General features: G+C 40.2%; 1 protein-coding gene across 4 annotated transcripts in view; it reads left to right on the top strand.

The window, feature by feature from the left end:
• MDGA2 (MAM domain containing glycosylphosphatidylinositol anchor 2) overlaps positions 1-27,784 on the top strand; it is a 954,572-nt gene that overhangs the window by 754,392 nt on the left and 172,396 nt on the right. For all 4 annotated transcript variants that reach the window (XM_089657421.1, XM_089657420.1, XM_089657423.1 and 1 more), the window contains exon 8: positions 24,978-25,271. In XM_089657421.1, coding sequence (XP_089513547.1) covers positions 24,978-25,271 — 294 coding nt within the window. The remainder of the gene's footprint in view (positions 1-24,977; positions 25,272-27,784) is intronic.

Here is a 27,784-nt window from a genome sequence, read left to right as displayed (position 1 = left end):
GGACCGTGGGACAACAGTTCAAAATAATATTGATTGATCTTGAAAGAAAATTACAGTAAAGCTTTCTTAAATTTTCAAAAGATAGAAAAAATAAATCAGCTCAAAGTGAAGAAAATTTTACATTAAAGACTGTATAGAGAAAATACTGTATTAATGTAACGTACCCAATAACAACTTAAAGAACATAAACTGTAGACATCAGGTTCACATTACAGTTTGTCTCTTAAAAGGTCATCTTCTTTCAGCTGTCAGTTTGTAAAAAAACATTGGAGCAATCTATGTACGTGTAATGTACAATAGTGATGATAATCTCCATTTAGAGGCTGATGTACGCACGACTTGGTTCAGTGTTATCCCACTTGAGCACAAGAAACCTGTGAGGGGGGGGGGGGGCAAAGTTTTGACTGCCTAAGGGATTCCACAGACTTTAAGCTGGCACTGACCTCTCCTTGGAGAAGTGGTGCTTATTTATTGATGCTTTATTTAATTGTTGGAGGCTGTAGATTTTGCAGTATCATATGTACTTTTTACTATATGTAAGGCCCTTTGGGCCATTGCGTTTTGTGCCTGTGAGCAGCCTATTCCTTGTGATAAATAATAGTTGTTGGTTGAGTTCAGATTCTTTTCCCCTTTTGGACTTGGCTATAATTGTAGATGTTGGGAACTCAGAAGGTCTGTGAGGTGCTGGAATGTGTAGATCTCGGTTTACAACTAACCTATCACACCTCCGTTGCCGCTTGAAATAGACTTAAGAGCCCATTTCAGAGACAGATTGTTTTGAAAAATATTGTGTTGTGTGACATGTATCCTATTCTATATGTCACTGTTTTGCCATTCTCTGGTTGATCTACAGTAGTAATTTATGAATTAAGCAGAAAGGAAAATGCTAACTGCCTCATTCATTGCTCCATTAATTTGTGAGGTTGAAAAGCACAGAGAGTTGCAATTAGTGGTGAGGTACATAAAACAGATATTTATAAATCGCCAGGATCCATATGATTCTCCTGCAGAAATTGGTTGTCCTAATTACTATTCTCAAGGCATGCTATCTGCTCTCTACCTTCTGTCACCTGTCCCTGTCCAGCTTGACCCGTTGTCCTTGTGTACAGCGTTTTCAAACAGTATTCTTTTCATCCGCAGAGGTCATGGATCATTTGATTTAAATGAAGCTTCTGTCATTTGTAACCGCCTCCACCCTCTCCTGCAAACAGTTCATATTAAAATCCATTAGCCCGAGCTGACCTTAGCAGTAATGGCATGCATGTGCACTATTTTTACATCTATGTGTTATCCATAATGCATTAATAGATGGGTCCATTATTATTAATTATTCTACCTTCAAATTTATCGTACTCAACACAGCTAATAAGAGCAATTACTGTCCCTAGGTGGGCCTTCTGTGGATGGGTCAACTAAAGAACAATCAGAAATGTATTTAAAGGTGGCATTCCACCCAGCCGTGTAAGTAAAAGAAGATGGGGTCATAATATCACTTGACCATTGTAGGAATGGTAATCGATCACTGCATCAGCCTTATGGAAACCTTGAATGCCTTGCATACCATACAATTATAGATAGCCTTGAATACAGTTGATCTGTCCGTTGTATTGAGTATTTTAAATATATATATCATACATAAAGTGTCATTATATATTGTCTAAATGGATCTAAATTCCAAAGGGAGTCTAAAATGCCCTAAATGATGATGCTTTCGCTCTCGCAGCCTCTCAGCGATCCGCTGCCTCTGTGTGACAGCAGAAAGGGGAGAAGCTCCCTGTACCAGCTGTCACCTTTTGAAAAGAGCGTGGCCGTGTGGGCAGAGCATCACGTGGCCACATTCTTTTCAAAAAGTGACAGCTTGTATGGGGAACTTCTTCCCTTACTGCTGTCACATGTAGGCAGCAGATTGCTGAGCTGTTGCAGAAGATGGAACATGTTCTGTGAATGAATAAACTACAAGTACCAACATCCTTTGCAGCTGCCAACTTGTAGTTCTTAATGAGATACCACAGCACTGTTGAGTGTTGAAGTAGTTCATTGATTCTTTCTGTGAGTGCAAAACTCCCTGCACATACGATGAACAGGCAGACGGCTTACACTGACAGTCTGCAGGAGTCCTACTGATTGCTTTTTTTTTTTTGTAAATGTATCCTTTAAGTCTGTTTCACACAGGCTTCAGCTTGTATAAGAGCACTGTGAACAGCAGGCTTTTACAAAGCTTTGCAGAGTAAGCTTTGTTGAAGCTTTTATGTTACCTAAAAGCTCCAGTTTGTAAATGTTATACACGGCTCCTAATGGAAGTGATGATTGCCACTGTAAACAAGCTGCTAGCAGGCTTCAGTGCTACTTGAAGCTTGTTGAAAGCCTGCTGAAGCCTGGTAACAGCTTGTTTAAAGTGGCAATCAGCACTCCTATTAAGTTATATGCATAATATTTCTGCAAGGGAGCTGAAGGGTACTTTAAAGGCTTCAAAGCTGCCCAAAGCTTGCTGAGAGCTTTGAAAAAGCTTGTGGAAAGTTTCAAATAAACTTGCTGTTCATATTTCTCTTATACAAGCTGAAGCCCATGTGAAAAACAGGCTTTATACTATCGTCCTAGTCTTCAGCAAGCCTTAACCAAGGTTTCTTAGTGCATTCTCTTATGATTTTATGAATATTGACTGCTCAAGCCTGGAAGAAGGGGGGAGACTTCCCCCAAACGTGTTGGCTGCAGTGGATACTCTTAATTATTAAATGTCTTTCAAGAAGTCCTTCAAGTGAGGTGAACTTTTGTACAAGGCACTTCTTTGTACACAAGAATATACTGTCTGGTGAGAGCTCCTAATGCTGCTACCAAAGAGGTAGCAGTCTGGGACCACAACAGGGTCCACCCACCAAAATATTGTATCCATAGATCTGCTTCTTTGAAGGAATAATCACTTTACGATAGATCCATCTGAACCAATTTTCACTTCGATTGGTCCAACGCTATCACACACACATCAGCCTGGGCTCAGAGGAAGTGGGTTGAATAAGGTGGGCCATAATTTAAACTGAAAGCTTGGAGACACCTGGTGGTAGGATATACTATGGGTGACCACTTTGGACTGGAGGTGAAGGCATTTTTATTTTTCCTGAGCTATGTATTTTTTATTATTTTAAAAAAGAAACGGGAGTTTTATTTTAATTCACAGCTCAACCCCTGAATTCCCTGCAGGTATTTGCTCAGAGAACTTTAGATGGTGACTCACGAAAGGCCTCTACAGAATATGCTATTTTATTTCCCCTAAAGGGATTCAATTTAACAATACCTCCAAGTTAAACATCAGTTGCCCACCTCAATGCCTTTTTGTCACTTCAAACAAATGTTTTACTACTTGCAATCGCTTACAAAAATAAATACAGACAGTCTTACAAATACAGAGAACTTCTGCTCTAGAATACCTGCTGGAAAAAAATATATTTCCTTTAGTTTCTTTTATTTCTTTCCAGTTTTAAATCCTGCAACTTAGTTGATTGGGAACAAGGCACTTAAATCGACACTAAGATTCCCCCCAAAAATTGTCAAAGATGTGGGCAGCCACACTACAAGTGCTTCTGTACATACTTTCCTTTTGGGGGTTAAATCTGAAATCTGGGCAGATATAAAAGACACAAATCAATGCATATGTATGCTGTATGTGATTCTGCACAAACAAGTTTTACAACATGATCAGCTCTAGAAGACACACAGCCCTTGGTTTGTATATTCTGCCATTAGTTTAGATGTCTAATGCTTCAGTCACATGCAGGGGCAGACTGACAACTCATGGGGCCCCCGGGCAATAGGGGATCATGGGGCCCCTGTGTCCTTGCCCAAACTCAAAAAAGGCTATGAAAAAGGTACCAGGGGCATCTCATGGGGCCCCCTACTGACCCCGGGCCCTCGGGCAGTGTCCGCGTTTCCAAATGGTCAGTCCGCTCCTGGTCACATGTATATATTAAACAGGTGAAGTGCTTCCTCTAAGCATTTATTGCTAAAATATCATTATACCAATATACAGTATGTAAATGAGAATATGTAAAAAAAAAAATAAAACAAAGTGATAAGCAATATAAATCTTATATCCTCATATACTGTATATGTATTAAAATCTTCAAGGGACCATGAAATGTGCAAAGAAGCTAAAATAACAAAAACATCCAATCTAAGAGTCCCATACACCATCCAATCTTCCTGTGAAAATCCTGATCACCTTCACAATCCTTTCATATTCCAAAGCTTGCAAGCTCTCATTTGCATATACTGGTATAATGATATTTAATCATAGTAATCATTGTAATAGTAATAATTGGTTAGAGGAAGCGCTTCACCTGCTTAGTATATACAGTATGTGTGTGTATCTATATATATATATATATATATATATGTGTGTGTGTGTGTGTATATATACAGTTGTGCTCAAAAGTTTGCATACCCTGGCAGAAATTGTGAATTTTTGGCATTGATATTGAAAATATGACTGATCATGCCAAAAAATGCTCTTTTATTGAAGAATGATGATCATATGAAGCCATTTATTATCAAATAGTTGTTTGGCTCCTTTTTAAATCATAATGATAACAGAAATCACCCAAATGGCCCGGATCAAAAGTTTCCATCCCCTGGAATGTTTGGCCTTAGTACAGACACACAAGGTGACACACACGGGTTAAAATGCCAATTAGAGGTTAATGTCCCACATCTGTGGCTTTTTAAATTGCAATTAGTGTCAGTGTATAAATAGTCAATGAGTTTGCTAGCTCTTATGTGAAAGCACTGACTAGGCTAGATACTGAGCCAGGGGGATCAGAAAAGAACTGTCAAAAGTCCTGCATAACAAGGTAATCAAACTTTATAAAGATGGAAAAGGATACAAAGGGAAACCCATAGGTAACCACAAGAAAAATACAGGCTGCTTCTGTAATCTTTTGATCAGGGCCATTTGGGTGATTTCTGTTATTATGGTTTAAAAAGGAGTCAAACAACTATTTGATAATAAATGACTCCATATGATCATCATCCTTCAATAAAAGAGCATTTTTTTGGCCTGATCAGCCATATTTTCAATATTGCCAAAGTTTCACAATTTCTGACAGGGTATGCAAACTTTTGAGCACAACGGTGTGTATGTGTGTGTGTGTGTGTGTGTGTATATATATATATATATATATATATATATATATATATATATATAAAGAATAAAAAATTAGTTTGTGAAACACTGTAGTGATTGCACATTTTGGTGGTGGCTGCTTTCAACTATTATATTGGTTTTATTCTAGATTTCAGTCTTTCTCACTTATAGTAGCGCGAGGGGAGGTTCTTTAATTTTATTTTTTTTTTTTCATTTACATCTACTGCTGTACTTCAAAGCCCCCCCCTCCCATTCGCCTGCTTGAACTCTAACATAGATCCACTCAGAACTGTACACATACAGCAAAACCTGAACAGCATGTCGCTTTCAGCGGGTGGTGCCACCGGTGAATGCAACTAATGCAATTCTATGGGGCTGCACTGCAACCACATGTAATTTTAGGGTTAAATCAGGCAGTGAAGAGGCAAATCAACTCCTTACCACCTGTCAAACACCTCTGAAAGCATTCCAAGCATGGATCTCTCCTTTGTTTTTTTAGAGGAGCAACAGCCCCTGCCAGACATCTAAATGTGCCCCTAGTAGCCTACATGCTTTGGGTAGGATTTTGAACAAAAATTATGAGAAAAAGCTTGTTCTATGAAGGTTTATTTTTTTTTTGAACATTTGAGGGTCAAATTGATGTTCATTTTCAACCACAGTGACGAAAAAATTCTAAGGATCAGGATGGAAAATTTTTCTCGAACAAACAAATTTTAAACAGTTTATGTGGTTTTCGTTGGTAATTCAAAACCAATTCATTCAATAAAACAAATGATAAAAGCAAACAAAATCATTCAAATGACATTTGAATGCTCTGAGAATTTTCATACGAGTTTCCTAAGACTTTTCCTTCAAAATTCTATCTATCTATGGATAGGTTTAGAAGACAATTGCTTTTCACCTTAATCTAGTCTTGTCTTCTCAGCCTGTTTTTTTTGTCCAAATTCCCCTCATGCTTTCTTTTTCTTGTCTTTTGCACCTCCTCCATTATCTTTTTCTGATTTGCTGTTTGTAAACTGAGTTACATTTTTTGCAACACATGCATAATTATTAGTCAAATATTGTTGTATTACCCTTTGATTTAATATAACTTGCTATCATGACGTTTAAATAATCGCAAAACACTATTTGATTTTCTAACCACCCTAATCTTATATTACTAAAATAAAAAATGATTGTATGACAGTCTGTATTTACAGGTCTGGATTGTTCATTAACAATTATCATTCCCAGGAGATCAGCAGAGATCAGTGTCAGCGCTGCTGATAATAAAAATAGAATGCTAGCATGAAACTAATATTGTATCTTGTTACTGTTTCATTTAGCAAACATACAAATTACATTATGGAAACTTAGGACCTTTTGTATTGCTTAAAGTGGAGTTCCAGCTGTTTTTGTGTTAATTAAAAGTCAGCAGCTACACAAACTGTACACGCTCTTACCTGTCATGGAGTCCAGCGATGTACTCACCCACGCAGTCCCTTCTCTCTTTCTGTCCTTCACAGCGCCGGGATCTTTACTGTGGGCACCAGGCTGTGACAGCTTACGGCTTCACAGCCTGGTGTCCACTGCGCATGCGCGAGTCGCTCTGCTCCTCCTGATTGGTCTGGCAGTCTCCTGAGACCTGGGAAAGTTCCCAGGAGACTGCGGGAGCACGGAGGGGGGCTGAACTTCGCTTTGGCATACTGAGCCGGAAGTGGGAGTGGGTACCTGTCAACACCAGGTACCTGCTCCCCTCTCCCCCCAAAAGGTGCCAAATATGGCAGTGGAGGGTGGGAGGAGGCAAATAAGCAGAGCTTCTGCTTTTGAGTGGAACTCGCTTTAAGAATAGTATAGTAAAAGGTGGAACTGTGCTATAAGCCTAGGTTTCGGTGTCTGTAAAAAAAAGGTGCTTGCACCTTTTTCAAAATCTGCTTTTGCACCATGCAATTTCCCTCCAGTTCTCACACCTGCAAATGCACTGCAGGTTATTATTATTATACAGTATTTATAAAGCGCCAATAGTTCGCTCAGCGTTGTACATTACAAAGGGGGACAGAACATGTGACAGAACAATACCAATACAATGCAAAACATGAGGGGATTGAGGGCCCTGCTCTTTCGAGCTTACAATCTAGGAGGGAGGGGATGGTGGCACAGGAGGAGATAGCTGTGGGGGATGGAGTGGTAGGAAGAGTGGAGGAGGTCGACAAGTTAGCAGGGGGTGGAGTTGAGATGCATGGGGGTGCCATTAAGAATGAATAGCAGTCCCACGCGTCTCTACAGAGCAACTGGTTTTGGCTGTGGGTGCGGGAACATTTGTGATTCCCACAAACACCTGTCAGTGTGAATCTAGTCTTAAAGTGTAGGCCTATCTGATTATTAGACCTCAAAAGAAAAGAATTTATCAAGAGCGGGTGGATATTTGAGTACACTTGATTAGGACAGAATGACAGTTTAGCGGTTCATAGTTGAACTTAAACCTCTTCTTACTGCCAGCTCCTGGCCCTTTAACAGGTTCTAAATGCTGGGAGACAGAAGTGTGTATTCCAATCATGTGACCACTGTGATTGGCAGTCACAGTGGTCACTTGATCGGAAAGCTCCCGATCACACGTATGCATCAGAAGCTAACCTGTACCTGTCAGTTACTGTGCCGGGAGCATGCTCTCAGCACAGTAAAGTGTTTCTGTGGCAGCTCTGCTTTCAAGCCCACCTGTCAAGAGGCCACATATATGCGTATGGCCATTGGGAACTGGTTAAAGCCCAACTCCAGACACAGCAATTTTTAGGTTTTTAAATTCTTTAACACATATACAATGCCGCACTTCTGCTGTACTTTGTAAATGGCAGGGGATGAAGACACAACACAGGAACTAGTAGACACTATTTTGATGCAATGTGGAGCTGGAAATAGGGCTCCACCACTATGTATAGTAGAGTCACACAGTAGAGATTAAAGCTCCTGAAATCATAGATTTGGTTAATGGTTAGCCCCACTGTCAAGATTTTATTGATTTGTGTGCCACCGCTTGGGGATTGTTCTGGTGACCATTGTCTCCAAGACAGGAAGTGAGGGGATATCCAAAATTTTAGAGTCATTGCAAAAACAAAAGGTGTGGGTAACCCAGTGAGATTACCAGTTCTTGTGACAACTGTATTTAAGGGGAACTTTTCGTAGTTTATGGAGAATTCCTCTTGCCTCTTAGTGTTTGTAGGGTGGTGGTCCTTAGAGGGAACAGGCTCCCAGGTACGCTATATATGTTTAGAGTAAAATCATACCTGGGACCTAATACTTTGGTGTGACACTTTGATTTCAGTTTAAAATCGCTCATTAGAGCTATTGCACTCATTAGAGCTATTTTATTGTGAGATTAATCTCATATGGAATCCAGCAATTCTGATTTGTACCTTTCATCACTGTGCTGTCTTACACAATGGTGCTCTGGAGGATGCAGGCTGGTGGGAGCAAGAAGTGTCTGACTGCTCGTCCTCTCTCCCCTCTTTCTACTCTCACTACACTACACTGTTAGTCAAATCCTTTAAGCTGAGAGTTGGGGTGGGGCAGAGCCACACTGCCTATGGACAAACAGAACCCAGCTTGGGAGTGGGCCTGCACATATGCCCCCCATAGCAAGCAGCTGCTAGGGGGTAGACACAGAAGATGAGGAGCAGGGGGCTGCTGTGTGCAATACAGAGCAGAAGAGTATATAACATGGTTATTATTTAACTATTATTGTAACTATTATTATATGAATTATTATTGTAATTTAAAAAATAAAGCTCACATTTGCAAATGCTTTAATATTTTTCAGTATATTATATAGCTTTTTTTTACAGCTGAAACTTGGTGAAACTCCATTCCATCACCCCTGGCTCAGGCCCTCTACTTCCTGCTCACCACTATCACTTGTAAACACAGAAGTTCAGCTCCTGTGTTTACAAGGGAAAGCTTGTCTCCCAATGGCTCCAACACTCAGCTCCAATGCCGACACCCCTCTGGATGATCTCTCTGCAGGTGAGCGGGGCAGAGCCACCTACAGTGTGCAGGAAAGTACTAGAGCCAGCTGGGTGCTTCAGCTTATAATATCAACAAAACTTAGACATGTGGAAGATGGTAGAGCTTTTAAGGGGGGGGGGGGTTGCATCCAGAGGTCAGAGCTGAAGAGGGGTGAAAGAGATGGATGGGGATGCAGATGTAAGCAGCTGTAGAAGGCTGAACTCTGCACTGTGTGGGTAGCACACCTCTGAACCCTGCATTCTGTACGTAACACCCCCCAGCCCCCCTCCCCAATCTGCACCCCCCAAGGAGTGCACTGCTGGTATTTAATGCCCTTTTAAGACCATCCCACTGTTAGTGATATTTGACCACACCCATTATTTGTTGCCATGTGGAGGGTATGTGCGTGGGGGAAGGGTTTGGGGGGGGGGGGTCGTGGTTGAGAAAGAAAGAGATAGATATAGAAGAAGTAATGGATGCTTTTAGAAATACCATTTTATTGAAGATTGCACAATTGACAGCACCACCCATTACAAAGCTCAGCCTGTTTCTAAAAAGAAGACTTCAAAGCTGTCATACATAAAGAAGATTCTAAAACATCCAACAAATTTCAGAAAAAAAAGTAGTTTGGAATACAAAGGCCATTCAGTAATGAGAATGCACAAAGTACGGAAACTCCAAGCATTAATAAGAATGAATTTTCCACATATAATTTCTCTGTAACATGAGTTCTGATTGCTAAGGATGCTGTTTGTATCATTTTTTTTATTGCTGTGTCACCATTAAGCAGATTCACCCTCTCCATTTGTCCTGTTTATTGACATCATCAAAAATGGAAGAAAATCCCAAATTTTGGGTTGTCACCAGAACAGAAATATAGGGGAATCCTTCCAATGGGGACACTAGTTCTGGTGATAGCCAAGTATTCCCTCACTTTGAGAACTTCATGTTTTGGCTATAGGACAGGAAGTGATGGAAAATATTCCCAATATGACACAGATAGCAAAAAACAAAAGGGGTTATAACTCTGAATTGGTGTATTCAATATGAAAAAAAGAAGGTTTTACCTTTAGTCCTGCTTTAATGAGTCCAGTAGTATTTGGCAATAGCTATTTTTTTAAGCACAGTGCCATTGAAGTGTAACCAAATCCATATATCAATGATGTTTAGTATTAGTGGTTACTTTCCTTCCAGCAGTTTTTAGAATACGTTAAAATGTATTTTTGGGCTATGAACTGAAATTTTTAATTTCCTTTTGTCCATTATTTATTCATCGTAGTCTACTTTGAAGATTTATGAAAGCTGCTGCCATATGGAGCTGTTGCCTATAACAACTAATCAGCTTTAGCCTTTCAAGTAAAAACAAGAAATCTAACTGGTGGACAACAGCTGGACGGTTATGTCAGTGGCTGAAAGAATAACTGACCTTCATCCATGACAGATTTCTTTCTTCCACTGCAGGTTTTAAATTTGAGGAAAATTAATTTGCTATGGAATCCAACTTGTTCTAGAGTAGAAAAGCAATATACTTACAAGGTTATACAAAAGAAATGGAATTTACATTGAATAAAAACATATAGTTGAAAAAACACCAGCATTACAAAAATGTCTATATTGGAGTCCAATGCAATCCACATTTCAAATGATCTTCCTTAGGAATACATGTGAATGATATCTAGAAACACAATATATATAATATAGACATATACCGCATTAAAAACAAATGCGCCATCATCCATGAAACTTTTTTTTTTTTTAATAAACTTTAAGGTGTTATTTATGCAGTGTGCTTTTTTGCCTTTATGTTCCTCAAATAAAGACCATGACTGCATACAGTATGTAGCTCACAGTATCTTGGTTGATTCATTTAGTGGCTTCACTACATTCTGATTGTTTTTTTTGCCCTCTGCTCCCAAAGCGTTTCTCATTGCATGTATTATTAAATAGGCATGTATTACTACATGTGATTCAATAAAAGATAGATAGATTGATTTACTACTGGAAACATGCTGGTAGGATTATTGCATCTCTTCCACTTTGGCCTTGCAGTCATTTATGAAAAATATGTTTGAAACATAGAAGAGTGATGGCAAAAAGAACAGGTAGTCCATCGAGCCAGCCCCACTTTTTTTTATTAAATATTGTATTTAACTTTTTTTTCCTTTTGTCTGAGTACAGATTTGTGTTTGTCCTAAGCGTAATAGAATTTTCTTGTGGCAACAAAACTGAATTGGACAGTTTAAGGGAAAAAACATGCTTGTGGGTTTTTTGTAAATCACTTTTTTAGAAACATAGAATAATGATGGCAGAAAAAAGACGAAGTGGCCCATCGAGTGTCTCCTTTTTTTTATAGGTGTTGGGTTTTTGTTAAACTATTTTTGCCTGGATATAGATCTGTGTTTGTCCCAAGCATGCTTGAATTCTCTTACTGTTGCCTGACTCACTACCTCTGCTGGAAGTCTTTGATCTTTCAGTAATAAAAAAATAAGCTTGGTTTTGCACTTTCCTCCTGCTTCAGATCATGTCCCCATGTTCTTGATCTTAGGTTCTGTGTTCTTGAAAATTCTGTCCTCCTGAACCTTATTCACACCCTTCATGTATTTAAAGGTTTCACTAATGTCTCCCCTTTCTCTTCTTTTTTCAGTAATGTACATATTACGCTTCTGAAGCCTCTCCTGATATGTTTTATCCATCAGACCTTTCACCATTTTGTTGCCCATCTTTGGACTCATCCTATCTTGCCATTTTTTTTTAATGAGGTCTCCAGAGCTGGACACAATATTCTAAATGAGGTCTAAATAAAGATCTTTATGGAGGAATCAGGACCTACTTCCTCCTACTGGTGACCCCTCTGGTGATAACTAAAGGATCTACATATGGGAATCTGCTCCTCCTTCCTCCTGCTGGTGACCACTCTAGTAATAACTAAAGATCTATATGGAGGAAGCAGAACCTTCTTTCTCCTGCTGGTGATCCCTCTAGTGATATAAAGATCCATATCATGCAGAGTGCTCGGGACCTCCTTCCTCCTGCTGGTGATCCCTCTAGAGATAAGAAAAGATCTATATAGTGGAATCAGACCTCCTTCCTCCTGCTGGTGTTCCCTCTAGTGATACAACCTAGAATTTTATTTGCTTCTCCCATTGCCTGCTAAAAAAAAAAAGTATTATTGCTTATAGCAAACGCCAAACGTCCAATCACAATTTCTGCATTTATTCGAAAACGCATGCCTTTTCACACACATGAACTTTAATTGCATCCCAGTCTTGGTTTGTAGGGTTCAATATTGAGTTGGCCCACCATTTGCAGCTATAACAGCTTCAACTCTTCTAGGAAGGCTGTCCCACAAGATTTAAGAATGTGTCTATGGGAAATTTTGACCATCATTCTAGAAGCGCATTTGTGAGGTCAGGCACTGATGTCGGACAAGAAGGCCTGTCTCGCAGTCTCCGCTCTAATTCATCCCAAAGGTGTTCTATCAGGTTGGGGTCAGGACCCTGTGCAGGCCAGTCAAGTTCCTCCACCCCAAACTCTCTCATCCATGTCTTTATGGACCTTGCTTTGTGCACTGGTGTGCAGTCATGTTGGAACATGAAGGGGCCATCCCCAAACTGTTTCCACAAAGTTGGGAGCATGAAATTGTCCAAAATGTCTTGGTATGCTGATGCCTTAAGAGTTCCTTTCACTGGAGCCCAGTGAAGCCCTGAAAAACAACCCCTGAAAAACAACGCCACCCCATAATCCTCCCTCCACCAAACTTTACACTTGGCACAATGCAGTCAGGCAAGTATCGTTCTCCTAGCAACCACCAACACAGACACATCTATTGGATTGCCAAATAAGCGTCAGTTGTCACTCCAGAGAACATGTCTCCACTGCTCTAGAATCCAGTGGTGGCATGCTTTACACCACTGCACCTAACACTGTGCATTGCACTTGGTGATGCAAGGCTTGGATGCAGCTGCTCGGACATTGAAACTCATTCCATGAAGCTCTCTACACACTGTTGTTGGGCTAATCTGAAGGCCGCACAAAGTTAGGAGGTCTGTAGCTATTGAGTCTGTCACTTTATGTGGCCTATCACTTGGTGGCTGAGTTGCTGTTGTTCCCAGTTTCTTCCACTTTGTTATAATACTACTAACAGCTGAGCGTGGAATATTTAGTAGCCAGGAAATTTCATGGATGGATTTATTGCACAGGTGGCAACCTACCATGGTACTACACTTGAATTTTCTGAGTTCCTGAGAGCGACCCATTCTTTCACAAATGTTTGTAGAAGCAGTCTGCATGCCTTAGAACCTCTCCAAAACTGAGCTCCTCATCTTCCCCCCAGCCCGCACACCACCCCCCATCGACTTCTCCATCACGTCCAACAATGCCACTATCAGGCCCGCCCCACAAGCCAGAGTACTTGGGTGTCATACTTGACTCCAATCTATCCTTCCAGCCCCAAGTCCAATCACTAACAAACTCTTGCAGACTCCACCCCTGCAACATCACCACAATCCGCACGTTCCTAACCCCAGAAACCACTAAGCAGCTCATCCACTCCCTCATCATATCACGACTCGACTACTGCAACTCCCTCCTCACTGGATTGCCTTGCCACAAGCTATTCCCGCTTCAGTCGATCCTGAATACGGCAGCCAGACACCTCCACCTCACCAACCGCTCCGTTTCTGCCACCCCCCTCTGCCAATCCCTCCACTGGCTTCCAATTGCCCAACGGATCAAATTCAAACTGCTAGCACTGACGTACAAAGCTGTCCATCATACTGCCCCAAACTACATCACCGACCTAATATCAAAATACCACCCAACATGCACTCTCCGCTCCTCACAAGACCTCCTTCTCTCTAGTTCCCTGGTCTCCTCCTCCCATGCCCGCCTCCAGGACTTCTCCAGGGCGTCACCCATCCTCTGGAACTCCCTACCCCATTCTTTAAATTCTTTAAAAATCATATGTGATTTCCTGAATTTTTTTTTTTAAATCTGTCTCTCGGAGTGGGAATGCACCTACAATGTGAATTTCAGACCCCTCGATGATTTCTAAGTGGGAGAACTTGCAAAATCGCAGGGTGTTCAAATACTTCTGTTCCTCAGTGTGTATGTATGTATGTGTATATATATATAGATATATATATCCTGGAAGTAAGAATGTATGCTATGAAACCATTTTAAATGAATGAAAACCATTAAGCACTATAATACTCATGAACACAAAGAGTTCAATTAAAAGAAGAAAAAAAAAGTAAAAATATGCAGCATACCATGTAATTGCCTATTAAAGGTCATTGACCTTAATTAATAACTGTGACAAGATTAGTGGTTTTAAGAAGATGATGGCAACCAATCAAAACCTTTTTATAACTTGATTTTGGAAAGTTGCCATGGGTTACTGCCCGCCCTTGCTCCAAGTCCAAATAGCGAGCAATCCTTTCGTGTCTGAGCATTGACCGTAATGTATTTCCTCAGAACTGAGAGCTTTTCCATGTTAATATTCGGTGGTTTAATGATCGCTCAGCTTCTCTGCGGCTTGGGTCTAGGAATCCGTAATACAGCAGCATCACCTGCTGGGAGAGCCGGGATGGAGCAGCTACAAGACATGCTACTCACACTTCAAGTATACTGCAGTGATGCTGATTATATACGTGAAGTCTCCTTCCTTCATGCACCCGCTGATTTCCCAGTCACTGACCCATGCACTTTCTACATGAGAAATGGCTGAAGGCAAGCTTCTAATAATAGCTTAGCAGCTCCTTTTAAATAACCCAAATGTGATTTTTTTTCTTTTTAAATCTGACTGATGTCCAATGCTTTGAGGCACCTCGCATTAATAAAAAGAATGCCTAGGCATATACCGAATTGCAAACAAATGTAAAATTGGTGGTGTGAATTACAGGTTGCAGATGAAGGTAAAATAATTGTCATCTAAAAAATAACACAAAATATGCAATCACATTCACCTTTTTTAAAGTCTGTTAAATCTGATATTTTATTTATATATCAAATTTTCCATTTTGCTGCAGTTGTTTCTCAGTATTCATATGATGTTCAGCTGCAGAAATTGCTCCCATCATAAGAGTTAGAAACAGAAAAAAGGGTGATAGCAGAAAAAGATCAAATGGTCCATCGAGTCTGGAGAGGGGGAGAGGGAGATAGATTATTTTCTAAGTATGGACCAGGGGCGGACTGATCATTTGGAAACTCGGGCACTGCCCGAAGGCCCGGGGTCAGTAGGGGGCCCCATGAGATGCCCCTGGTATCTTTTTCATAGGCTTTTTTTAATTTGGCCAAGGTCAAAAGGGGCCCCATGATCACCTATTGCCCAGGGGCCCCATGAGTTGTCAGTCCGTCCCTGGTATGGAGTATTGCATCCACTTACTGTCGACTGACTCACTACATTAGGACTCATTCACACCAGCCCATGCATTCAAATGCATGTGCATTGAGTAGAGTCTGTGTGATATGTTGTTACAATGTATTGCACTGTTTGTCTTTTTTTTTTTTAAGGATCACTTTTTGCCAAAAAATTATAAATGCACACTATTTTGCAGGTAAAAAAATGTGCATTTATTATTATTGGTTGCAAGTGCCCGTAAAGCATTGCACCAGCGATTATCAGATGGCTGATGCAATGAAGGTCTCCTGCAGATCTGTTAACATATCTGCTTTCCCGTCCAGGAATCAATGAACTACCAAGGAGCTCCACAATCGCTAAGGCTGTCGGGACTTATAGTTCATTCATTCACAGAACTCTGTGAATGAATGACGTAGCCGTCTGGGTGAAGCCCCACATGGCTGCTGTTTTTAACCGCTTATGCGTCACCCTATAGCAGTAATATAGCTACAGGTCAGCACATGTGCGCAAAATCACATATATATATATATATATATATATATATATATATATATATGTGTGTAATTTTGCAGTTCCGGGTAGGGGGCGTGCGCCGCCATTCACGGCCTCGGCTGTCAATCACCAGGTCCTGGGCAGTAATTCCTCGCCAGCACCTGGTGATAGCTGAGCATCTCTGACGGGGGAGAGACCTGTGTACTGTATAAACAACACAGATCTCTCCCCTGTCAGCTCCTGTACAGCACACTGCTTTGTATGGCCTGGCATAGCAGTGTGCTTACAGTGGAAAACACGCACACAGCACACAGTAAAACAGCACAGGTAACCCTTTGATCTCCCCAGTTGTTAACCCCTTCCTGCCCAGTGCAATTACTACAGTGTCAGTGCTTTTTATTAGCACTGATCACTGTATTGGTGTCATTGGGGATGTCAGTGACACCAAGCCAGTTCTCCCTAGTGTTAGAATGCCCGCCGCAGTCCCACAGTCTCGCTAGAAGTCGCTAATCACCACCATTACTAGTATACAAAAAAATTCCAGTGTATATATACCGCCGATTGTAAATGCTATAACTTTCACGTTAACCAATTAATTTACACGTATTGGAATTTTTTTTAGCAAAGACATGTAGCAGAATACATTTTGGCCTAAATTTATGATGACATTTTATTTATTTTTTTTTTTTTTACTGAACATATTTAATAGCAAAAAGTCAAAAATATTGTTTATTTTTTTCAAAATTGTCAGTCTTTATAGCACAAAAAATTAAAAATGCACAGGCGATCAAATACCACCAAAAGATAGCTCTATTTGTGGGGAAAAAAGGAACCAAATTTCATGTGGGTGCAGGGTTGCATCACCACGCAATTTTCAGTTAAAGCAATGTAGCATCGTATCACAAGAAATGGCCTGGTCAGGAAGGGGGGTAAATCCTCTGGAGGGCAAGTGGTTAAAAAAAAGACAGCTGGTATGGGGAACTTATGTCCATACTGCTGTCACAGAAGGGGGGAGGGGAAATCGGGCAGCGGCTGCAACATTGGGAACATGTTACATGTGCCACCCTATATACGGGTATCCCGAAGGGGAACTTATTTAACTTTTTTTGAAGTGTAACAAAATGATACTTTATTTACATTTATGCATTACTGCACATTGGGCTCCGATGCATTGCTATGTAGTGAGGTAGATTGTGCTGCGTAAAAAGGCACACGTTGATTTTTTTTATGCAGTACATCATAATGCACCTCAATGTTGCATTACCCCAGATTCACACTTCTTTCTGGTATGTGGCCCATGTTTGCCCAGGCAGGGAAGCCCATTCATTTGAATGGGTTGCTGTGCCTGCATCTCCCGCTAAAAAAAAAGGTACTCCATTTTATGGCCGCAGGGAAATCACATAGTGCTTTTGCACCATGCTATGTCCCTTTGGTTCCTGCACCCGTAAACTCACTGTGGGATGAGATGCGTAGGAGTGCTATTAAGAATGAATGGCAGCTTGGCGAGAGCAGCGGGTTTTGGCTGCGGGTGGTTGCGGGTACGGGAACATCTGCAATACCCGAATCCAACCCCTCACAGTGTGAACCTAGCCTTGTGGTGTCAACAGAGCACATAGAAAACAATTGTTTTCCATGTGCATTGAGCTTGTGTTCTGTGCAGATCCCTGCTGCTCAACGGATATGGTGTGAATGATTTCTTAAACAATTGAATAATATAATTATTAAATACATAGTAATAACCAGGTAACCTGGTTACAAATGTGAATCCTTCAAATGTATAATGGAAAACACTGGTCAATGTGAGCAGTAGATCCAGTGATATAGATGGTGTTATTTATATTTATAGTACATCTAATATTTTCCGGTAAAAAATTCAAACTTGGCCCCTCCTCCATCCCCACCAGAGCCTCTGTATTTTCCTTTTAATATGATGGCCAGACTCCGTGGCCTTTAGTAAGGTTTGGAAAGTGAGAGAAGTGGGGACAAGCTTCACTTTTACAGGTAAGGTAAATTTGCATGTACATAGGATATTTTGTTCACTTTGAATTCTGGTGTTCACCGCAACTGTGTATATGCATATACAAGGAGAAGCAACCTGGGAGAGGTGGAGGTCTACCTGAATAACATGAAATAAAGCTTTTTTTTTTTCGTAATAACCTAGGAAGGCCTATTAAAACATACGGGAGGTTTGAAGAGTTCAGCAGTAAGTAAAACAAAGTTCAGAGGTCAGTAGTAAGTGTAACGCAAAGTTCAGAGGTCAGTAGTAAGTGTAACGCAAAGTTCAGAGGTCAGTAGTAAGTGTAACGCAAAGTTCAGAGGTCAGTAGTAAGTGTAACGCAAAGTTCAGAGGTCAGTAGTAAGTATAACGCAAAGTTCAGAGGTCAGTAGTAAGTGTAGCGCAAAGTTCAGAGGTCAGTAGTAAGTGTAGCGCAAAGTTCAGAGGTCAGTAGTAAGTGTAGCGCAAAGTTCAAAGGTCAGTAGTAAGTGTAGCGCAAAGTTCAAAGGTCAGTAGGAAGTAGCACAAAGGTCAAAGGTCAACAGGAAGTAACACAGAGTTCAGAGGTCAGTAGTTTTTAATGCACATTGCGATTCTTATTTTCCAAAATTCTAAGGCACAAAGAAAAACATCATAAAATGCCCATAAAACAACTCAGCTAAAGGTGGTCAGTAACATGAATAGTACTTCAACTCTCTGGAAAACCTTAATTAAATCATGTCATAATGACTACTTGGCTGTAGTAAACAACATTAAGCCAGAGACTTTTAATGAAGCTCATAAAATAGTAGTTAAAACATTCTGTGAATGGCTAATTTGTTCACAAATGGCTAGTGGCCATCATAAAACAATTAGAAGCAATCCACATTTGATGTCTTGCTCTACTTACCCGGAAAATTCCCTTTTCATACAACCCAGCTCTCAAATTCTAAACATAATCTCTACTCCTGTTTATGATAAAATTATATTAATAAAATGTATAAGTACATCACGATCAATTAGGTACCAAACATGCCTAGACTGTAATTTCCAGAAAGTGAATTGGTCACATTACATCTTAGGGAGAATCTGCATAAAATCTATATCATGTCTGATGTGTGTCAAAGCATGATATCATTTTGTGCAATACTATGTTGGCTGTTGTACTGTAAATTCAAAAACACTGATATAATTAATTTCCACTGGAAATATAATCAAACACTTTAGCATTCTTGCATCACATCCCTCAGCTTTTTTGAGTCGGTGGAGATCAAGAGAGTTCATGAAAAGCTGCTGCAATTGGCAGCTAAGAGCTCCTACTTTTCCATTAAAACTGAGAATTCTGAGAAACATTTATGAGGGCCAGTGACTCTGATACACCATATGTGACTACTCTGCAATAAATTGGACTCTGCACAAAAACGTAAATCCAGGAGAACTTTGCATGCACCTTTCACTTTTAATCATTTTTTACTGTTGTGGTGCCTATTTTGTAATATCTTTTTCTGTAAATATTTTCTTGCATTTTTTAAATTTAATTCATGCAATATTTAAAAACTGTCAAGCCGGTTCTCTAAATGCTCTGAATATGAATTAAAGAATCCTTGCCTTCTAGAAGAATGGTATGATATTTTAAGCTTTATTACCTTTCTGTATGGTGTGGCAGTAAATGTCAGATTGTTCATAAAGGTCAGAATTGTCACAGCAGATACTGTGCATGTTTCATTTAAAACATGTGGTGGCAGCTATTTGTGTATAAAAGGTTAACTGTGATGTTAACCAATCCCAGTGATGATCACTTTAAGTTTGATGACACTTAGATTGCTGTCTCTCTAGCTGGTAAATCTGTTCAGGGTGAGGCTGAGAGAGCAATCATCACACAGGGGTCAGGAGTAAGTAATGCAGAGTTCATAGCTTAGCAGTATATAACACAGAGCTAAGAGGTCAGCAATAAATAATGTGGCATACAGGGGTCAGGAGTAAGTAATATAAAGGCTAGTAGTATGGAATGCACAGTTCAAGAGCATGTAATTCACAGTGCAGAATTAAATGTGCACTACAGGGGTCATAAGTAAAGCAGAGTGCAGGGGTCAGTAGTATTTAATGCACAGGGCAGGGTTCAGGACTAGACTATGCAGAGTGTAGGAGTGTCAGGATCTGAATTGCCTGCTGGTGGAACTGTGAATTCCACATATGAAGGGTGTAATTTTGATGTCCATCAATGGACCAGTGGGTGTCTATATATAGCCAGCCAATGTCAAAATATTTTTTGACTGCTTATGCAAATACTGCTGGACAAGAATCCTAATCAAGCAATTAGCTTCCCTGCATGGATTCAAACAGGAAAGTTTTACTTTGAGTCTTTTCAAGGTTCTCATTTTTAACTGAAGTCCTGATGAAGGAGGAGTTCCTTTGACCTCCGAAACACTTTGGCTATCTTTTAACACAATATCAGTTAAATTAATTTGGACTCTTTTATCTTTTGGTCTGGGTGTCCATAATTAGTCACCACCTGATGCTGGCTGCTGGGAAGTTATAAAACCTCTTCTCTAGCTTCCCTTAGCACCTTACTGATGCTCTGTTCCTGATCCTGATCTTGACCTTGATAATGATTCCAACCATGATTCTATACCCCGCTACCTTATATCTGCTCCTCCTGTTCCTGATCCCAATTTTGGTCACCTTCTTGGTCTACCTCCCTGGCTGTTCCTTGCATCTCCTGTCTTACCCTGTTTATCAGCGTTCCCCCTTTGTATATATTGTATTATAGTTAGGTTGCTTGTTAGGTATTCTGTCACTTGGTTCACTGTCCACATATTGTTTCACTTTTGCCTTGTATACTGTTTGCAGGTGTTGGGTGGGTTTATACTTCATTTTTAATAAATCTTGCTTTAATTGTACACAATCTATTCCCAGCTTCCTTAAGTGAAACACACAGATCTGGTCACCACTGCTGTTGCAGGATGCCTGCACTCTGGAGTAATGCAGAGTGCAGGGGTTAGTAGTAAGTAACACAAAGTAGTACATGCTGCAGAGTGCAGAGTCACTCATAAGTAACACACAGTGCAGAGGTCAAGAATAACGAACGCACATCTAACGTTACATGACAATATACCCTCCTTCCAGTGCAAGAAATGCCTCCTCTCTATATAGTGATTTCTGTGGATGTAGTGTGATCATATACAATTTGCAAGTAAATTATAATGCAGTGTATAGTCGCACAATGATGCTCCACATACACAAATGGGCCACATGTGACGTGTGCTGCAGGTTCCTAAAACTGGTGCACTCAGAATCTGATGCAGCTGTACATAGCTGATCAGCTTCTAAATTCAGCTTGTTCAATTAAGTTTTGGCAATAAAACCTGGAAGCTGATTGTTTTCTATGTAGAGCTGCACTAGATTTTGCACACTCCAGTTTTAGTAAATAACCCCCAGTGTGTCTGGTGTGGTGTAAAGTGTCCATGCTCAGAAGCTCAAACAACTGTCCCATGGCTCTGCTCTCCATACTGCTCACTATTTTCCCACTACACTCTGCTCTTCTGTAAACCACCATTCTGTTTACCTAGTAAACCGCCGTTTATTTCCTCCATCAGCTCATCCCCCCCTACAACTATTACCTTTTGTATCATTCAACCCTTCCTCCTAGATTGTAAGCTCTAATGAGCAGGGCCCTCTGTCTCCTCTTGTACCAAATTGTATTGTAACTGTAATGTCTGCCTTCATTTTGTAAAGAACCAGCAAACACAAATGCTCCTGCGCTTGGGGATGGACTCGATGCTACAACCACATTAAGAATGTCCTGGAACATGCACACCTTGCTGCCCTCAAATGGACCGGGGGAATCCAAATATACTGAATGGGGAAAGAACAAAAAGAGGGCGCACAGGCCTAGTGCATTACCATAAAAAATGTTTAATAAAAAATAAAGTAGGTGTTGTACTCACAAACGACAATATAGTCAAGGCACATCATAGAAGAACAGCTGGATCAACACCGCGCTGAGTAACAGTCCACAATAGGGAGTTTAGACATCCAAAAGGCTGACGCGTTTCGAGGACTTGCCTCTTCCTCAGAGCCAACTGACCAAATGTCTGCTCCCTCTTTTATATGCTCACTACTAGTTAAACCAAAGGTCACATGGGCCGTCCTGGACACTCCCTTGTGCAGGTGGAGGAGTCACAGGGGCAATCGACATAATGTAAGTAAACACGAAAGGTCTATAAAAAATACATACACATATATATATATATATACACGCACAAATAAAACCATTGAAACTAGTGACAATCATAAAATCATATGAACCATAAGAAGTGTGCACAGTGGAAAATAAATAAATAAATGGAAAGTTACACATATATAAAAAATAATAAAAATCCTTCCCTGGTGATGCACTGCACTGCTCGCCTTTAAATAATTTATTTATTTAAAGGCGAGCAGTGCAGTGCATCACCAGGGAAGGATTTTTATTATTTTTTATATATGTGTAACTTTCCATTTATTTATTTATTTTCCACTGTGCACACTTCTTATGGTTCATATGATTTTATGATTGTCACTAGTTTCAATGGTTTTATTTGTGCGTGTATATATATATATATGTGTATGTATTTTTTATAGACCTTTCGTGTTTACTTACATTATGTCGATTGCCCCTGTGACTCCTCCACCTGCACAAGGGAGTGTCCAGGACGGCCCATGTGACCTTTGGTTTAACTAGTAGTGAGCATATAAAAGAGGGAGCAGACATTTGGTCAGTTGGCTCTGAGGAAGAGGCAAGTCCTCGAAACGCGTCAGCCTTTTGGATGTCTAAACTCCCTATTGTGGACTGTTACTCAGCGCGGTGTTGATCCAGCTGTTCTTCTATGATGTGCCTTGACTATATTGTCGTTTGTGAGTACAACACCTACTTTATTTTTTATTAAACATTTTTTATGGTAATGCACTAGGCCTGTGCGCCCTCTTTTTGTTCTTTCCCCATTCATTTTGTAAAGAGCTGTGCAAACTGTTGGCGATATATAAATCCTGTATAATAATAATAATACTCAGCATATCACTCCACGCCAGAGACTTTGTAGAGGAATGTGAGAGGTGGGATACAGGGTCGTTGTGACATACCCATCATTGGTCTATGGTTAATGGGTTGCTTACCTCCTATATTTAGTTTTAATTGTCCAGTATTATGCCAAGTCGTCTTTAAAGATACAGTCCATTGATATAATTTGAGTCCTTAACAGACAGAAAAATATTGTCAGCAATTCAGCGGCATTCGTCCATAAATTAATATTGGTTTTAGATGGAACAACCCTTTACGTCATTCATGAATTTAGGTAACTTCAATAAAACTCTGTTTTATCCACTCTGTAGGTGAACCTATATATACATATTAAAATAAAGCTAGTTAAATAATTTTAATAAAGAGCTAAAATAACTATTTTTCATGGCCCATTTAGCACTGGAAAATTGGTGATTTCTGTTAAAAGGAGGATCAACCAGTCTGAACGCTGACCCTTCCCTTCAGCAGAGACCACATGTCAAAATACACAGGACTAAATAATATGTCTACCAGTAGAGCCTGGAGCAATTTTTACTTCTGGAAAGAAAAGATATTCCTCTTTATTTATCATGTCAAGATCGTTAACTTAGTGGTAAAAAGCAATGTTTATATCTGAACTGTCCACCACTGTGATGAAATCTCACTGCAACTTCAGAGGGAAAAATAACACAATGAACAGCAACACATATTTCCTATTAGTGGTTCCCCGTGGCTCAGATAATCACAGGGATTACAGTATAATTCAAAATTTCATCAATCATTGTCAACATCAATGTGTTGCTGTCCCTCCTCTGAATTTATCAATGGCATATCTGAGTAATAGCAAATTTTGGTCAGAGAAGACAACTGGCATGAAAAAGGCCATCTAGGTCAACCATCCCTAAACAGAGGTGGGGGCCTTAAGCACCATCTGTCTTCCACGTATAATACAATTGTAACATTTCTACCCCAACAATTTGACAACTATCCACGCATTCAGCCATGTCATGCAAAGCATCAACACCTTTGCAGACTTTCTGCACCAAGGCTGGAAATATGTAACTAGAAAAGGGTGGTTCGATAACTTTCACTCCTCCATGGTTTGTATTAAGGTGTCTCTGTTACCTATGTGGATATAAATGCTGGGGTATTTTTCTGACACTTAACCTGGCAAAGTGTCGTGGATGAGCTATAAACCTCTTCAGCATTGCAGAACAAGTCCAATTGAATGTGACTAACTACTACTATCTATACTGTCACCTGGATAAATGATAACCTAAACACACTTAATGTTAGGTCCCTTTTGAGCCTTTGTTGATAGCTGTCTTAGGCCCCTTTCACACCACCGTTCCTATCAGATCCGCCTGTCTGTTTTTCAGGTGGACCTAATTGGATGGTCCATTCATCCCTATTGATTGGCAGATGTAAACGGAAGGAGATTTAATCTCCTCTGTGTAGGCAAATCAGAGGTAGTCATGTGTAAACAGATAGCAGAGTCCGTTTACCCCTGTCTACCTATAGAGCAGTGTGCTCTGTCCGTGTTTACTCTGCAGAAACTGTCTTCCGCCCACTCTGCTCTGTGCAGCAGGGGGTCAACTGACAGATCCCCAGCTGAGCAAGTCGGATTCCATCCCATGTGAAAAAGGTCCTAAACATTGACTTTACTGTATTATGTCACAAATCTCATGGTATTTATCACATGCAACTTCCCATTAAATGAAATTCTAGGTGTCCTGTGATGAGAGATAATGTGACCAAACAAAATATTACGTTATTACACATTCACCAGGTGGTGCAGGTTGGTGGTTTAAAGTTAAGTTTGTAAGGATAACAAATGTATGTAATTTTATGTTAGTAGATTATATATTTATTGCATACAGTGAAAACTGTATGCAATAAATATATAATTATTGGATTCTCCTTATGTCCATAACCCTGTATTAAGAACCTTAGGCCGGGCATTTACATCTTCCAAACATTTCCTTTTTGTTTTTTTCAGTCCCACCAAACCTCACCGTTCCAAAAGGCAAATCCCCGATGGTCGCCAGGGAAGGAGATACAATAGAACTGCAATGTCAAGTCTCTGGAAAGCCAAAGCCAATTATCATGTGGTCTAGAGCTGACAAAGAGGTTCCAATGCCTGATGGATCAATGCAGATGGAGAGTTATGATGGAATATTAAGGATTGTAAATGTGTCCAGGGAAATGACGGGAACATACAGGTGTCAAACCAGTCAATACAATGGATTTAATGTCAAACCAAGAGAAGCCCTGGTTCAGCTGATCGTGCAATGTGAGTACAGAGGGTCATGGCCATTATGATTTTCTATAATGTTTACATTGTTGTTTGGCCGTCTTGAAAATCTGAAGTTAATTTTATTTTGAAGAGTTTGATGCATTCTAGAAAATGCAGAGAAAGCTTATCTGAGTTCAAAAGTGGAAATATTGGCAAAAAAAAAATTGCATATAGGAGACAGTTTGTCAAAAGCAGTTTTTTATTTTACTGAGTCCCCTGTGCAGCGTAGTTTTATAACCTGTTAATCTTGCCAGTAGAGCTGTTATTTTCCCGCTCCCTTTAACAGTCACTCTGTCCAGAAAAAAAGGGCATTTAGGGAGGTGGGGACAAACCATTTAACACTGCAAAAGGGTGCTTAAAACAGTGTTGTTTTTTTAATTATGTAGGTTAAAACCTTTTTCCAGACAAAGCATCCCTCTTGCTGCAACTGCCTGAAATGTGCTAGGCTTGGTTCACACATGTAGGGAGGCCCATTCATTTCAATGAGCTGTCCTATGCATGAAAAAAGCGGAAAAGAAGTTCCTGGTTCTTTTCCAAAAATATGGTGCCGTGGCAAAATGCAGTTTGTGGAATATGTTTGCAGATATGTGGGGTATCAGTAACAATTAATAGCACTGCCGCAAAACTACTAAATGGCAGCATATTTCTATGCATGTCTGGAAAGTGCACACTTTTGCGCACGTTGCAGACATGTAGTAGTGTGAAACTAGCCTGTCCTCGTCCATTGCTCGGGTTTTTATTGCTGTCTGTGCCTTGATTATGGAAATTCACCCTATATGTCCTGTTTACCTTTACCAGTAAAAGTGAAAATGAAATAAAACCCCAATTTTTGTGTTGTCGCCAGAACAGGAGCATCAGAAAAATCTTCTAGTCTGGACAGGAGTTCTGGTGACAACTAGAGATTCCCTCACTTGCAGGAATTTTCTCTCACTTCTTGTTTTGGCTATGGTACAGGAAGTGAAGGGAAATCTCCCCAATGGGACACCGAAAAAAACAAAAAGGGATATTTCCTCCCTTGCTCTGTCTATAAATGAAGAAAAACATTTCATTTAGTTCTGCTTTAATGTTCATCTAAGACTACACCGCATACAGGGTGTTGTGCAATCTGCCGGCAGGATAAAAAAAAAGAGTATTGCCGTGCTAATGCCAACAGCAGGCAAATATCATTCTTAAACCTTAAAAATAAAACTTTCTGCCACAAGCTGCCAAGGAAAGAAAACCTCTTCTGTTCTCCCGTTTGATCCTGATTACATTTTATTATGAAGGTCTTGACTTTTCTACTGCAGGTTCAAGCCCTACCATAGGTTATAAAGCCCTACCCAATCACCATCTTTCCATCCAATAAGAATGCAATCATCTGAAATGAGGCCCTCTCATTGGGTGGGGGTGGGGGGGAGTTGTTTAAGGCTTAGCTGCAAATGGAAGTCTGAACCAGGCCAATACAAAGTAGAGGCATCTCTGGCTAGCAAACATCATAACAAGCAAAATTGGCTTTTATACTTAAAGGTTTCAGATGGATAATACATGTTGCTAGGTTACATGTTATTCAACTATGTGTACTGTTTTTTTTTTTTTCCTTTTTAACTGCAGAAGTCCAAAGTGTGCAATAATTTCCCAGTAGGTGCCTGGACATGCTATAGTCACAAAGATGATGAAATGTGCATAAATGTGTAGAATATATTACATCAAGCATAGCGATTATCTGTGTCCTCATGCATCTTAAGAGATAACAAAACTGTTGATGTTACAGCTGCTCAACAGTTGAGAACTTTTATAGCCCTATGTAAAATGAAGATTGGAATACAACAAATATATATATATATATATATATATCAGAAAGAATAATTAACGAGCGCTTGGAGATGGATAGCAAGCAGCTGGCATGAAAGGCACAAACCTCAAACCTTCACACTATAATAACAACACATGCAGCGCTACAAATGGTTAATATAAAGTAACATATAAAGTAATAAGTGATGGGCTACTGGTGCTTAGTAGTGATTGATAAGTGTCCTCATAACATGATACAATAGTCCCAATAAGCCGTGCAAAAGTGGTTGACTCCGTGCTGAAAAGTGTCTAATATTATGCACTCACCAGAAAGCGCATAATATGCGCATTTGTGTTGTCAGACCACTCCTGGTCCTAGAAAGCTGAACCTGTGTGGATCATCTGGCAAGCTGTCACTCTGATGGGGATAACCTTTTCCTTGGCCAGAAGGGGGATTCCAGACATCCAGAGACCCTTAATAACACTGATCCAGGTTCCTCACCCAGGGCACTCATATGAGGTATCCACCAGGGTTGTAGTCTCCACCAAGTGCTTCCAGCTCTCCTGCCAGGGCTCTGTCTTCAGACTTGCAGTAATAGCTACTGCAAGCTATTACTGCAAGTCTGAAGACAGAGCCCTGGCAGGAGAGCTGGAAGCACTTGGTGGAGACTACAACCCTGGTGGATACCTCATATGAGTGCCCTGGGTGAGGAACCTGGATCAGTGTTATTAAGGGTCTC

The sequence above is a fragment of the Staurois parvus genome, unplaced genomic scaffold (genome assembly GCF_062004578.1).
Source record: "Staurois parvus isolate SC_StPar_1 unplaced genomic scaffold, SC_StPar_1.0 ptg000997l, whole genome shotgun sequence".
Lineage (NCBI taxonomy): Eukaryota > Metazoa > Chordata > Amphibia > Anura > Ranidae > Staurois > Staurois parvus.
This window is presented reverse-complemented; position numbering and strand designations above follow the sequence as displayed.